Raw genomic sequence first — 16,367 nt, 5'->3', positions numbered from 1 at the left:
TTTGCGCTATACTACCACCAAACCATTATCCCAACCGCATGAATATGAAACAATCAAACCTTATCACCCTGAACAAGATCACAACCGCTGCCATAGGACCGTAAGCATAGAGTAGGCTAAACCCTTGAAGTATAATGTCTAACAAGGAGCCTCATCTTCGAAAAGGATGTTTCTAATGTTAAATTTTACCTCAAATCTATTTCCCGGTTTCCATCAATTCATACCTTTTATGCTCTCCAACAACAAACTCGATGCTGTGCAAAATATTTCTTTTCTTTTCTTTTTTTCAATCAAAGCAAAGCAATGAAAATAGAGAACATCTGATATCTGTGTCAGTCTAGAAAACTCGAGGGAAGTCTAACCAGCAAATAGCACATTGGTGGAATGGAACACAAGACAGCCTATTCAAATGACGACAACAACAATAACAATACAAATACAAATATTAATAAGAATAAGAATAATACTAAAATTAACAATTCTAAGTAATTTCAAAAATTCTTGAGCCAACTTCAACTTACAATTCTTTGTGGCTATCATTGTGTAGTCGACAATCACCGAAATAATCAATGAGCTTTATCTTTATAAGGCGGGTTAGGTAGGATAAAAGTTAACCACATACAAAATGGGGAACAAAATGATTATAGACCAAAGATTCACATATACTTTCGATAACTCTTTCACATTCCCGGTGCTCATCGAAGGATATTGATTCACGATGACTCAGTCGAACCGAATCAAAGAGAAAATCTAGGCCAACATTTGCTTATGCGTACATTATGTAGTTAAGTGAAAATTAGATCAGAACAGGCTCCAAGAGCTACCAATCACAACTCCTAAAATTCTAAATGAACCCTAGACACTCCTTAACCTAAATATACATTTGCATATAAAAAAAAATCGAAGCTCGAGCAATAGATGGAATCTTTTCACTTTCAAGATTTGAAAAGGAAAGCCTCATTATAAGTGCACATCATCGACGAAAATACTAAGATGACAAGTTAATCCACCTCAATGTCAAAGAAGCACATCTCTACTATACTTTCTAATGGAGGAACACAAAAATACACACACAACAAAGAATTCTTTTTCAGCACTATACTCGGGCAATCTATGGTGGACATAGAAGATTGGCCTATTTCATGTCCCCGACAAAAGCGGGGACTCCACTAGATCGCAAGGTGGAAGTTACTTACCGGTATGCGGATGATGAGTCGAAACTACTTCACTATTGAAATTCGAAGTCTTTAAGCTGAATCACATTCAGTTTGAGTGGGTTAAGATAAAAAGCTTACAGGGGGCATACATTCTGTCTTGATGAAAATAACCCACAAAGGTGATCCTTACACCCAATGACCAAGTATCGAGCCAGATTACACACTATAGTTGCTGTTCCAATGGAATCATCTTTCAACAAAAGTAACGCCATTGTGACCCCCGCAAGTTGGAATTACCAGTAACTCTGGACGTAATTTGATATATGTGTTCTTTTGGGATGAGCTAGAAATAAAATATTAGTTTCCTCATTTTAATTTTTCCACTGGTGCTCCCCCTTTGTACAGTTTATTTCAAAGATACTACTTTCCTCTTCTTCTTTTTTGTTTGTTGGTGCTCCTAATAAATTTAGTGGAGGCCATGAAATTTATAAAACTGGCATTTGCAGGGGGTGGGGAACACAAACAAAAGTAAAAAAAGGTACAAGCACCTTATCTTAAATAGTCAACTCCGTGCCTACTCCTTCCAAAGAGACAGATCAATTAACGAGCTGCGACAAAACATGCCTTAATCTCCCCTTTTTCCGTTTCTTGGGGCATGTTCGAAGCGAAGCGAGGAAGTGCCTCAAAACGAACAATTTTTACGGATGGATGGGACAACCTGGGCCGGGAATTTGGATGCATAAAAGAAAACATAAAACTTGGCAATCCTATAAGATCCTTCAAAGGCAAATAGACAGATACAAGCTGCTGAAAATGTTGCAAGCAATGAAGCCAAAGTAAATTTCATCAAAGAAAAATAAAACAAAGACTTAAAACTGGAAAGTGGAAACAACGGTTTCACACTTTCACAACTTCAAAATGGGCTAAAAATATTCGACTCTAAAGTCCGAGCATACATTAGTACATTTCCCCCTTTTTTTGTCTTTCATTTCTTTTTTAGTCTTTGTTTTGGAGGAATGTTGGCAACGTATTAAATATTCTATTGACCAAGACTTCGATTGCTTAAAGTGTAACTATCAATACCAATTTTATCAAAGTGACATAGCGTGAGGCCGTGAGCTCTTGCCGATTATTGATCCACCTTTTTCCACACGCAGATAGAGCTAACACTTCCTTGAGTTAGAGACCAGCAATAGAGCACATAACAATGCAAAGAACACTACCATTTGGTTGGTTGAAGCGGGATACTCAATCTGAACGGGATTCATGTCGACTTCGTTCGGACTTCAAATGGGGATACTTCATACTTTGATATAGCTCAATCAATAAGTATAGTGATCTGTTATAATTAACAATCGCTGAATGGGATGCACAAGGACTAACTCAAAGCTTGAGAAAGTAGAGGACTCCCCTTGGGTGTGCCCAAGTAGAGAGTTCTTAACGCTTTTAGTACTCAATTCCTATCGGTTAATATACTATAATAACTATGTAGCAAATAGTCTATGAACAATAGAAGAGGTTGGGCAAAGGGAAACTAGCACGTTTTTCTTTGACCGCCAAGGTTCCTGTGACAACAAAGCGGTATTTAATAATGTATAATAAAACCCTTGCCTACCGAGAGTTGGTGCGTTCCCACAAAATAATCTAACTCTACCAAAAAGAATCCTATTAATACTTAACTTCCTAAACAAACCTATCTATATAAACACAAAACAAAAACACTAATTAGGGATATATAAAAAATAATAATCCTATTAATACTAAACTTCTAATGACATAAGAAAACCTAATCAATTAACCTAAACAAACCTATATATATAAAAACCAACGATCCTCTAACCTGAAAACAAAAACACAAAACCGGGTTTTTTCTTTTTATTCCGATTTACATGTTGAATTCGATACATTAGTTTTACATATATAACTAAGTTCTTTTTCTTTTCTTCATTGCATACAATAGAAGATATTCAATAAAGGCTTGAAAAGAGTTAACAAATATGGATAAGGTAAACTATTTTTTTCTGATTATCTTATTTAATAATTTTGTTGATTTCTCTTTTATGATTCAACTGATGATAAAAACAAAAATTAAAATATTAAAGACAAGTCTCAAGTTGAAGCTACTGAGTCAATCAATCCAACACCACAATTAATTTTTCTTAAAAAACTTCAGCATCAAATCGTCCATTATATAATTTACTATACTTTCGGCAACATATGTAAAAATCTTTGCAATCGAGGATGGGTCATATGTATAACTCTTATGCTCCATCTTTTTAATTTGTGTCAGTACAATGTGTATGGATATAATGAACTGAACATAAATGTGTTCAAATAACAATGTCCAAGGATCAGGTCGTAAAGGCTTCCACCTATGGATTATAAAGTATAAACCACCACAAGTTTCTAGGTTAACTAATTAAAACTTATAAATCAGAAAAACGATGCTTACAGTCCTCATGAAGATAAGCAATACATCCACTGAAAGAAAAGTCATCACCAATAGAAACAGGTGCATCAATCAAATAATCCTGGAAAAAAATCAATAGCAATTTCAGTTTCAACAGCAGTAATAATGAAAATGAGTGAAAACTAATACCTCTTTGTCTTCTTTTTTTTTAAGCTTTAGAATTCATTGTGGGCTTTTTCCCTCTCAAAATTGAATTTCAATGGAGAAGTTTGAGAATCTAGAATGTCGAGCGAATGGAGACGGAAACGATACATTAGCTTAAGCTTGAAACGCCATGAATGTTGAAACTTAAAGAGTCATAACGTTTCAAAAAATCTACGAATGAATTTTCATGGATAGGATTTCTTTGGTCTCAAGTTTTTATCAATTTCAAAATCGAAAGTGGGTCGTGTAGTGTAGCGGTCAAATTTGAATAAAATTGGAAATACAATCCCGCTTAAAACATATGTTATTTAAAATTTGATGGGCCTAGGCCCAACAGTAATAGTAAACATAGAGGTTTCTAAAACCCAAAAATTTCTACCTAATTAAAAAAAAAAATCTAATTTAAAATAAGGTGATTTAGTTTTAGGTCGTCCCAATAATATGGGTATTTACGTTAGACCCACATTTTTACATTTTTTAGCTTTAGGTAACCCTATCGTTAGTTAACCATCATTTACCAAGTTTGACCGTCTATTGTGGTGTGTATGGTGTTGTGCCCTTTCAAAATGCCACAACTACCACTCACGTTTTACACGTGCCCACACCATAAAACTCAAAATCCACATTTCAAATTACCCAACACGTGTCATAATCTTGGGTCCTAATAGAGTGGAAGCTGGAAAAAAAGAGAAGCTCGCTGTTCCAAAATATCAAAATATAAGATATATACAAAACTAGAACCCTACTAAAAGTGAACTTTCAATCACTTAGTAAAACATAATCTATTAACCTAAAAAAAACAATTGAACTACACATATCGAAAAACCAAGTAGCCTATTTTTCTTCATTTTCTCCATTATTTATAATTATTTATTGACTTCATTTTATTATGTCTATTGCAGGATAATGGCGTTATGAAAATTACAGCTTATGTAAAAAAAAATGTTAAAGGAAATTCTAGAAACAGGACTTAACATTCAACAAGATCCGGTCTACAACACAAAATTAGAGAGGCGGACGATTCAAAACCAACTGTAACATTAAAGGTACCGAAAGACTTATTCTTTAACAATGAAGACATCATAGTTAAAGAAATTGATGGAAGCACCACATATTCTCATTGCAAAAAGCGAAGATTCAAAGACTTTTCATGCAATACAGTTTTATAAAGGATGAGCGTGATATGGAAATTGAAGACTTCAATTTCAAAGAACTTATGAAGAAAAGAATAGAAGTTGAAGAGAAACATAATCAACTTGACATCCTCAAAAATATTATGCTAGATTGTTTGGTTGATGATAAACACAACAAAGATAAAATATATTATCTCAAAGAAAAAATTAAAGGAATGAAGGGCATGGAAAGTTCCATAATAAAGAAAAGAAAACCATGAGGATTAGTACTTGAATACCAAAATTTTATTATGTTGGTCACATAGTATTTTTTTTCTGTTAAACGCTTATTTTAAACTTTAGATATGCATTAATTTCATTTATTTACTTCATTTGTAGCAAAATAATGTTGTTTTGAAATATATTCGTAGTTAATGTGCTATTCGAACTACACCATTACAAAAGAAGTCTTCTGATTTCACTGAAGTTCATGCCTGAAACGAATAAACCTAAAAATAGACGGACATTAATCCAAATTTATTGGAGGAAGCAATGAAAAATTAAATCTTGAGGATTCCGAACATCATCTCCCAATAAAAAATAAAAAAACATATTTAGAAATATATATGGGCCTAAAAGAATGCCTAAAGATCAAGAATAGTGCTCTTTTATCTGTTTCGTCTTCAAAGATCGTGAGCAAACCATTTCCCATATACTTTACCAGTAGCCAAGCTATATCCAATAATATAAGCATATGCTATGGTGTAAGTTTTTTTCAAACTTGCAAAGTATCAAGACATATTACATTTCAAAACATAAAAAAAATACCCTCAAAAAACATAAAAACTAACAACAACTTTTTAAAACTAAGAAAACAGCAGTTAGTATTTCTCATTCCAAATCCATAATCACGGAATATTACTACTTGATCTTGAGTCCACTACTAAACCTGTAACAAACTTATTATGAGTAGTTATTTTTTATATTATTTATCTTATTCCTTATATTGTTTGTTTAAATCAATTTTTGTCACTTTTTGGATGAATGTATTATTATTAGCATTCAAGAAGGGAAAGAAATAACAACATAAACGATTACAATGTTTCTCAGAATTCAACTTCTTCAGCTCTTTCTCAACATTCCATCTCATAAGGATTAGTACACCAAACGGAAGTAGAAATTCATAGAGCAAGACTTTGGGAGCAATTCTGCGTTCAAAATGCTGAGAATATTGAGGTATCTTTTTTTTTAATCATCCACTTCTTCTGTACTTTTGTTACAAGGAAAGATCAAATTGCCTTTGCTTTCTGAACTGCCCCCTGCCTTTAAATCATTGTATGAAGGATCTAATGCCAATTCGAGGTCATTTCATCGGCACACATTCGGTCATACAATCGTGTAATGCTTTTACAAGTCTTGGTGTTAATCCGACATGTGTGTATTGCATGGGCGTGGTCCAATATCATTTGTTATAAATGAAATACTCTACCATAGAGTCGGATCATACATAATCGAAAATAGCAAGAGATGCATTAATAACATTTTTCTTAAATGCGTACTGTTGTTAGTTGCTCTTACTTTCAGCCATTATAAAATTTTATAAATTTACACCATTTACATTAAAAAACTGAAAAATAACATCATTTCCAATCAACAACAAGTTCTATGTACAACGAAAGAGTTGTGGGATAATGCAACCCAGAATAACCTTTCTTCTCAAATCCTACAGTTTTCGGCCACCTTTAATTGACACTTCTACTCTGTCCATAATCAATTATTTCCCAATTGATTTACATAAACACACAAAATATAGCTGATAATGGATGTAAACTTGAAAAGATTAACACTTTTTTCCTATGAAAGCAAGAAACCATTACTAAATGTTCAATCATAATTTATTCATAATATAGCCAAGTATCATTATCTAATAACTAGATTGAAGCAATATTACGTGATAATTTTATAAAATATCACGTAATATTTTATAAAAAACCGAACTTGAGAAGATAAAAAACCGTCCACATAAAAAATTAAGTAAAAGAAAATATAATATGCATATCTCATAGCTTTACATAGAATATGTGGATAACAGTTACACAACCGAACTGGAAAAGACAAAAAACAACACACATAAAAAATAAAGTAAAAACCAATATAATATTTATACCTCATAGCTCCACATAGGTATTATAATTTTCATAATAATTGTATAAACGGCACCCGTTCATAGAACGGGTTCGAAAACTAGTCTATGGTTTTGTGGTTTTAACTAAAACGCCCATATTATTAGCAAGCTGTGGTCGATCCAATATAACGCAGTTAAAATATCTATCTTCCTATCTATCTTCCTACGTGATGTGAGACTAAATCCAGTACAGAATATCACAAATATCCTCTTAGAGCAAGTCTAATGGGGAGCTGCTAAATGGAGATGCTAAAAGGGTGTCATCTAAGCTTTTTAGAAGTTTTAGCATGCAAGTCAAATTTGACTTGCCGAAAACTTTGAAAATGTTTCAATGGGGTTTCAATTTTTTATGTACTAAATTGATCTGAGGGCGACATAATTTTTGCTATTAAATTGAAATTGAACATATAGGCGGTAGAAATTGTGTCATCGTGTCTTTCAAAACTTAATTATGGCATTTGCTAGCTCATGCTACAAATTTGGTTGAGTTTATCACGCCTTCCAAATTTAAAACCCTCCTAACAAATCCCATTGGAAATGTTATTTGGTGTTTGTTAGCAGTCCATATAGCATTGCCCATTAGACATGCTCATGCTTTTAACTTTCCTTACTATCTGCTTGTTTATCTTTACTATTTTTTGTTTAGGTTAATTTAACGTAGAAAGGTGAAGAGTTCTTTAGAGCATCATCAACGCGTTGTTATATCCCATTTTCTAATCATGACGATGAAAATAATTTTGACAATTTCGACCCCCAACGCGCTGCCAAAACACCATTTGTATTCTAACAATTGTCAAATTCCAAACCAAATTCGTGAGAAAAATATAAATGAGCCGCACGGGACAAATTGTCCCATCCCAATGTGGGACATGACAAGTTTGTCGTCCAGAATATTTTTTCTTGTTGTAATTTAAAAATTAAAACAACTCGATTTTGGATGTGGGGCCCAAAAAATTGAAACCGGTCAAGTTTTGCTGTCCATAACTTTTTCAAATTTTAAAATAAACAAATTAAAAGGCGAGCTGGATTTTTTTGGCCCAACAAATATATTTAAATTGAAACGGAACAACTATTCCCGTCTGAAATAGAAACCCACAAAAAAAAAACACTGATACGATGGTCTTATTATTTTCCAGTTTTCCACATAACATTACCGACGATGTCTCGATAAAAGACAAACAATATTCATCGAGACTTTCGATATACACATATATATCGCATACATTTCCCGATATATTGAAAACTTTCTCCGACCATGTCTTTTTGAGGTCTCTCCACTCCCTAAAAAAAAAGTAGTCTTGAATTCCATTGACAAAAAAAAAAAAAAAGGCCATTCTTTTATTTTTAACTCCATTACCCGCACTCACTTCCCCACCTTACCCAACACCCTTCATTCTTTGACCACTTCTCAATAGCCGCCAAAAAATATCTCTCACCAACCCATGGCGGCTTTTCTATTTCTTTCATTCTTCCTTCATGTCAGGTAACATTTTATTTTTACCAGATTTTATGGTTTGTTATAACATGATTATATGTTTTAGTAGTATTTTATACTGATTTGTGGTGTTGTGTGTCTGTCTTATATTTGGGTAATAAGGCTGTTAGATTAATTTGAGGTGATGGAAGAGCCGGGGCAGCTAAAACGCGCGTTTATGGACGCTGCTGCTGGCGCTATCGCTTGTGGGATTTCTCGTACTGTTACGTCCCCACTTGATGTTATCAAGATTAGATTTCAGGTCAGTTCTGGATTATTGTATTTGATGTTTGTTTGCATGTCATGTTGTAATACCATTGAACTTTGGTATTAACTTAGAAATGGGATTTATGTTGAGAGTATGAGGTCGTTTATGAGTTGATATATTGAGATTTAATTGTCTAATGTTTGCTGGGTACTAGTTTTAAGGAGACTTCTTTTACTCTTTCAGACTATGACCGTATGTATTTTCACTGAGGTATAGTTGCTTTTAGTGTATGAGTATCATTTGCAGTAATGTTTATATATATTAGGAATAGGTGGTTCAGCTGTTACTGCCCTTTTGTCAGCATTGGACCACGGAAGCTGACACATTTATTTTGTTTGTAAATTGATCAATGTTACATCAACACGTGAACAGAACCGATCAAATGAAAATTACAGTATCAGGAAGGACCTGATTCTATTACAGATAACTCCAAGATGGGAGTGACGGTTCCATACCAAATTGTGGATCAGCATGTCCATTGCTAATTCCTCCAACAGAAGAGATATAAGCATAGACATTATGATTTACAGATTAAAAGAGAAAGGGCCATTCATTTGGTTAATAATAGTCTAGTTACTTTGGTTACTTTGATGATAGTTATTTCATCTCATTATTCTATGAGTTATGTGGACGTTTAAAGTTCTATCCTCAATAGGCATTGCATAGTCTTAGTTTTGCATTTATTGTAACAGGTTCAACTAGAGCCCACTTCTTCATGGCATTTACTTCGTAAAGATGTATATGGACCATCAAAGTATACTGGGATGGGGCAAGCAACTAAAGACATTTTCCGGGAGGAAGGTTTAAAGGTATTGAATATGTTGTTCTATAAATATAAGTGATTTGTTCTGCCTCAACATATTGTTCTATGTATGTTAGCGATTTTTTTTGCTTTGTTTCATCTACACTAGGCTCTTTTTTTCTTCTAGTATCTATTTGCTACTTTTATAGAGCATGCCATTTTATGACCTGTACTTCTACAAAAAATATAACTTTTTGCAAATTTTTAATAGTAGAACATGATTGCTGCCATTATTGAGTGATAATCAGCTAACGTGTTTTATATGTAAGCAGGCTTATAAGTTTTTTGTATCTATTACATCTTCCCCTCAATAAGTGGCCATGTTTATAGTTCTCTTCTTTTATATGAGGGTGATAGTTTCTGTGTTTCGTATCTGCCTTTGAGCATGGTGGATCTGGTGTGATTTCCCTACCTGCTACAGTTTCCACGTACATCTATGTGTTGTGCTGTTTTGTATTGCTCACTTTTCTTGTTGGTGTGTGTTCTTTTTCGGATTGCCCACATCTAAGGGAAGTGGGGTGGGGTTCCAGAGACACTCTCATTGGTTGGAAAACGTTAATGCGGAATGCCATTAGAGATACATTTGTTTGTGTGTTTGGTTTGAGAGACATAATATACTATTTTGAGGATTTGTATAATGTGATCACAACTCATTATATTTGGTTATCAAACTTTAGGGGATTTAAATGTTGTATAGTATTTTACTGGAGTTGTTCTTTGCTAGAATCTCACACTTTCTTGTACGGGATGTTCTTCCTTTAATAATATAATTTTTATTCAGTAATCAAAAAAATATCATGTCTGTAGAAGATCCTCTCTCTCCCAGACATAATTTATTTTCTTCTATTTTTAATAAAGTTCCTTCTTACAGGGTTTTTGGCGAGGCAATGTTCCAGCACTTCTCATGGTCATGCCTTATGGTGCCATACAATTTTCTGTGCTGCACAAACTGAAAGCCTTTGCATCAGGTTCATCCAAGTCAGGTATGCTCCCTTTTTAACATGAAATACTAGTATACAGAGAGGCAGTGAGGACTGATTTCTTCTGGAGGCGGCGAACAGTGAAGGGAGAAGAAAGGCTGCGTGAAGGAGGAGTGGATTGGCGGCTGCATATGGTGAAGGGCAAAGAAGAAGGTTGTGTTAAGGAGGAGGTTGGCAGAGGCGGCGAACGCTGCAGGGCCAAGACGAAGGCTGTGCCAAGGAGGAGAAAATGAAGGAAGCAGAAGAAGGGTGGAGGTTTATAGGGCCGCATACGATTACTTTGGTGAATGTTGAACTGTTGGAGTTTTATGTGACTCTAGGAATCTTGTCTAGGACCGTGCTTAATATGCCAATACATATGCAATGACTTTTACTTCCTTGATGAAAGAAAGATCGAGTCATTGAGGAAGGTGATCTCTGGGTACGTGGGGATAGATCACCACTGCGTATAACCTCCCTATTTGTTACAGAAAGAACTAGATACTCAGAGATTGTTTTTTTACTCGGTAAAGGTGTATATATTAAAATTAAAATAAAAAAGGATGAGATATCTTTATGCATACAAACAAGAATGGTGAAAAGAACCAAAGGGGAAAGAAACCAGAGAAAAAGAAACAAAATGAAAAACCTCTATGGGAGTCCTCATAGCATAATGGACTCCCATCTACAGACATAACTCTCAAAAGGTATCGTCCGAACTCATCATAAATCTTGTGAAGCAAAGTAGAGCCTTGATGGTCAACACCACCTTCTCCCTAGGCAAAGACACCCCCTCAAAAGATACTCAGAGATTGTTAGGCAGGGCTTGATGAGTTTAATTAGGGAGTTCAGAATTTTGCATTGCAATTCATCTCAATCTATCACGGCCTAACTATGCTGTTATTATGATGCAGAGGATCATATTCACTTAAGTCCGTATCTATCTTACTTAAGTGGAGCATTAGCTGGATGTGCAGCAACTGTTGGATCATATCCATTTGATCTCCTGCGAACCTTATTAGCATCACAGGGTGAGCCCAAGGTATTCTTTTCAAATGCATAAAGTGACATCATATACTCCTCCCATAACTTTCCGTATTTATTGTTGTGATTAAAAAATAGGAAGTAAGAAACATTTGATGTTTTTTTTTTGGATAAGTGATGTTTATTATTATTATTGTATATACCACAAACACCTAGAATATACTCTTGCTAGATCATAAATAATCTGTGGTTATCGATAAAGAGAAATAATAAATATGTGGCCCGAGATAACCTGATAACTGATATTGAAGTTGATGGAAAGTATGGCTTCCAAACTTTTAATAAGATTAGTTCACAATGTGGATTGCCATATTAGGCCTCTTCTCATAGGAGATGACACTAAAGAGAGACATATTTACCTTTTGAAGAGTTGGAAGAGGATGTGCTTGTGTAAACAAGTAGGTGGTCTTGGTTGAGGGAACATGCATGAGTTTAATCTTACGATATTGGGTAAGTGGTTATCGAGGTTGGAGAGGGAGACAGAGAGCCTGTAGCGGAAGATAGTTAGTTACCAATGAAGAAAAAGAGAGCAGAAGTACAGAATGTAGTTATTTGACTTAGTTTTAGGTTTGGCTAGCCATATGGGGTGGGTTAGAGGGTCTCATCCCTTGCCATATGGTTGTGGTGTTGGGAAAGGGATTTACAAATCTTTGGAGGCTTTGCAAAGATACTAGAATTATTATACAGCAACTATATGGCGATAAAATATTGTGATATGCAATGTAGTGGCTTATATGACATGCTTCGGACTTCGATAGACTTTTGTTCAATCAGATGTTGTTGTTGGCTGACAAGGGCTTAGCTTAAGTTCCCCGGTCATGTATGCGTGTGGCATCTATTGTTATGATATATGAATTAACAAATTTTCATTAGTTTGGTCTGCTCTGATATGTGTTATCACCATTATACAACTCACAAGTTACCATCTGTATACAATTGCTTCATTATGACTGTGAGGACAATAATTAGTGTCTTAATTATTCACAGGTGTATTCTACAATGAGGGCTGCATTTCTTGATATAGTCAAAAGCACGTGGCATTCCAGGATTATACGCTGGATTGACGCCACACTGGTTGAGATAATTCCATATGCTGGTTTGCAGTTTGGGACCTATGACACATTCAAGCGTTGGACCATGGTAATGTTCTATCGTTGTATTATACTATTATTATGTACCGATTTTTTTAATCAATTTTAGTACAATTGGTAAGAAGTGCTACTACCTCATGAATAGTTCATCTTTTTTGGCGGTGGCAGCTTAACCAACTTTATATTTCTTGAAGCATTTAACCCAACTTAATTAAAGCTATCTGAGGCACCCTTGTCTAGATCCATAAGCATGGGCATCCATTGATATAGCATATTACAGGTTGAGCTACTCATACATTAGAATTTAATGTACGGCTAATTGTCAAACGTCCTGTTTAAACATTTAGTCCAGTCAATTATTATTTGATAACATTCACCGAGTATTAATGTAGACTCAAGTTCACATTCATTGGTCATGAAACAAAATAATTTGAGGAGGCATGGTTAAGTACTGCATGCTCCACAAAGTTATGTCCAGCATATATGTACCTCAGCACTAAGGTTTGCCACCCATTATTCTTTTGTGCCTTTTAGAAGCAATTTGTTCATGGTGCTTGTAAGGGGGATTTCCTGTCATTGATTAGATGACACATGGATGGGAAATGACCTAGAACTATGGATACCTGGAATAAGACGAGAACCATCGGATTAGTTCTGGGATTAAGTTATCTCGTGTTTATCATGAGTGTGTTGTAAGCATGTGATGGTCACGTGACGACCGCTTCTGAATATACCAGTTCTCCAAGTCGTTAGGAACTGATAAAGATCTAATCAGAATCAGAATGACATATCTTTAAGAATTACCTTTTAGATCTAATCTTCCCATATACGATGGGATATTATGACCAATAAGAAAACCTACCTCTAATAAGATATGATCTAGATTCAGACTTCTATAAGGAGAGGATTCCTAATAGGAAGGCAGAGTCCAAAGATGGAAGGGAACTCACAAGCGGTGAGGTTAACCCTAATCCTAGGACTCTCAAGGCTCTTCCTATATAAACAATAGGAATTCGCTCTTAGGAACTACGCAAAATAGGGTTTCATTATTCTAAATAAACAAGAAGATACGTAGGTAGCCGCCAGACGATTCAACCCTGAACACTAAATCATCGCATCCCTTCTCTATCAAGAAAAAAATTCTGAATCACAAGGCACAAGGAGGATCAGGGGATACTCGGAAAATCCCCTACAGTGCCTATGTAGAAGTTAGTTCAAGAATGTCCCTCAAGATGACTTAAAATATATTCAACTATTTTAGGCTCTATGTATTATTAATTTCATTGTTCTTCAAGCTGATGTGGTGCCATCTGCATTTTTGGTATGATGTATTTTCCTCCTTATTTGTGTAGGGCTTGCGCCCACACCTCTCTTTATATAAGTACATAGGATAGGACCAATGAATCCATACGGAAAGCCCAAAGGGAAAGATAAAAAAGATGATACTGTTTTGCTCTCAATATTTATCACTTCACTGTCACTTTCTAATAAATTCAATATAGTGTGGTATTCTTTTGATAAATTCAATATTGTGGTATTCTTTTGAACTAGTTGAACTGGAATACAACAGAACAGATAATGGCACATGGTACAACAAAAAAACTTAGGATACATGGCGACCATGTAGTTTTTTCATGATCCAAAAGTTTCGCTTATGTATAATCCGTCTGTTGTTTTGGGGCAGGACATTCACACTTAGACATTCTCCTTTTGCACTTAATAGGATATGTTTTTGGTGCCTAATACCCGCGTACTTAAATTCTTCTTTAAGAAACGGTGCATGTTTCAACATATTGCCAAGATATAATGCATTACTGAATGAATAATCCCTGATAGCACTATATATGTTACTTGTAGGGATGGAACAAGTTCAGACATTCTAATCTTAGTACAGATCAGTCAGATGATAGTCTCTCGAGTTTCCAGCTCTTCCTATGTGGCTTAGCTGCTGGAACATGCGCAAAAGCTGTATGTCATCCACTCGATGTAGTCAAGAAGAGGTTCCAGGTAAATCTCCATTCTCCAACATATGCGTAGTGAATATTGGCCAATTAATACCCCACTAATAGTATTCTACAGCCCCAAGAAACAACATTGAAAATTTTATCCTTGTGATATTTCATGTCATGTTTTGTTGTGTGGTAAACTGCTAATCATGAACACGTGTTTGATTTTCCACGATCTGTATTTAATCGAATACTGGTGAGCTGATGTGCTTGCTAACATGGTCAATACACCATTACGAGGACCCTATCTTTTGTGTGTCTGTGTGTGTGTGGTTCAACAATTAAGTGCAGAGTTTTGTTCTTGGCGATAACATTGAAACTCCATATTTAAAAAGAAATCCGTATACCGACACACTGGCATATTAAATGTTATATGCCTCAACTTTTGGCATTTCATTGTGTTGGATGCTTTATTGAAATGTTTTTGACTGTTGCATAGGTCCCAAAAAAGGAAAACCATCCTGCTCTTTGGAATCTGCAACCTTACCGATCGGATTAGGATTGTTAGTTGTTTACGGCTGTACGCTGCACATGGCTAAACTTTCTCAAGGAACTATGAATTAGTATGTATACTTAGAAGGGACTACCCATGAACTTCTCTGGATGTACGCATTCTTATTCGATTCATTGCCACTCATTCATTTTTCTACCCCCACTCATTCATATATGAACAGTTATTCTCGTGGTTGCCCTACATTTTGCTCTATGGAGCATGTGTCTGTGCTTTAAAACTAACATGAGTTCTTCTTTTGGATGGATAATTACTAATCTATTGTTCTTTTGCACTCTTCTGCGGGGAGAGTATGTTTTTAAGTTATCTCGCTCTCCTTGTGGCTGCAGATTGAAGGTCTACAGAGACACCCAAAGTACGGTGCTCGAGTGGAGCACCGTGCGTACAGAGGCATGCACGATGCTTTACGTAGAATCTTGCAGGCTGAGGGTTGGGCTGGCCTTTACAAGGGCATTGTCCCTTCAATTATCAAAGCTGCACCTGCTGGTGCAGTGACATTTGTAGCATATGAATTCACATCAGACTGGTTGGAATCCATATTGACTTGAAGTTGACATGACAGAGTTACACATCCTTATTCTTTTTGTTGTACGTTCAGAGTCTATCAAAAGCATGTTCATTATTTTTGGTTTGATATAGTCTGATCACAATTGCCAGTTTTAAATCTCTTTACTGTTACATAGAAATCCGAGGAAGTATGTATACGGGAAAAGTAATTTTTTTCTTTTCTACCTGAAATGTGTGTTTACATGATTCTTTATAATGTATATCAGGTTCCAATTTTAAATCTCTTTACTGTTACATCGGGAAAAATAATTTTTTTCTTTTCTACCTGAAACGTGTGTTTACATGATTCTTTATAATGTACCAGGTTCCAATTGACTCTGACTATTTTGGTGTGAAATCAGCCGCCATGTATGGCTTGTAAATTTTTATGATTTGCTAATAGATGTGCGCATCTCTCTCACAGTGAAGGATGCAATGACTTAGCTTGAAACTTGAAACTTGAAACTTGAAACTTGAAACGCCTAATGTGTCTCATTCTCTCCTTAGTTTCTGATTCTTCAGGTTGGGTTTTTTCTGCAGTAAACCAGAGGTTGTTTTTGATAGCCTGAGGTTCCGATTTTGTGAAGTTTGGGTGGTG

At 35.2% G+C, this 16,367-nt stretch overlaps 1 protein-coding gene across 1 annotated transcript; it reads left to right on the top strand.

The window, feature by feature from the left end:
• Positions 1–8,362: 8,362 nt before the first annotated feature.
• LOC147508027 (mitochondrial thiamine diphosphate carrier 2-like) lies at positions 8,363–16,012 on the top strand. The gene is made up of 8 exons (XM_086600649.1): positions 8,363–8,551; positions 8,666–8,804; positions 9,503–9,619; positions 10,484–10,595; positions 11,486–11,613; positions 12,603–12,755; positions 14,564–14,713; positions 15,553–16,012. Exons 2-8 carry the CDS (start codon positions 8,688–8,690, stop codon positions 15,769–15,771), a joined length of 996 nt encoding a protein of 331 aa, XP_086456775.1. The 5' UTR covers positions 8,363–8,551; positions 8,666–8,687; the 3' UTR covers positions 15,772–16,012.
• The last annotated feature ends 355 nt before the right edge of the window (positions 16,013–16,367 follow it).

This window comes from Coptis chinensis, chromosome 3 (genome assembly GCF_015680905.1).
Source record: "Coptis chinensis isolate HL-2020 chromosome 3, ASM1568090v1, whole genome shotgun sequence".
Taxonomy (NCBI): domain Eukaryota; kingdom Viridiplantae; phylum Streptophyta; class Magnoliopsida; order Ranunculales; family Ranunculaceae; genus Coptis; species Coptis chinensis.
The sequence above is the reverse complement of the archived record's forward strand: the minus strand, read 5'-3'. Positions and strand labels throughout refer to the sequence as shown.

Bases quoted from the DNA above. Each gene is read 5' to 3' on its own strand.
- LOC147508027 (XM_086600649.1), top strand. From the start codon at position 8,688: ATGGAAGAGCCGGGGCAGCTAAAACGCGCGTTTATGGACGCTGCTGCT. The intron at 9,620-10,483 runs GTATTGAATATG...TCCTTCTTACAG, and splicing joins TCCGGGAGGAAGGTTTAAAG to GGTTTTTGGCGAGGCAATGT. The intron at 14,714-15,552 runs GTAAATCTCCAT...TTGTGGCTGCAG, and splicing joins TAGTCAAGAAGAGGTTCCAG to ATTGAAGGTCTACAGAGACA.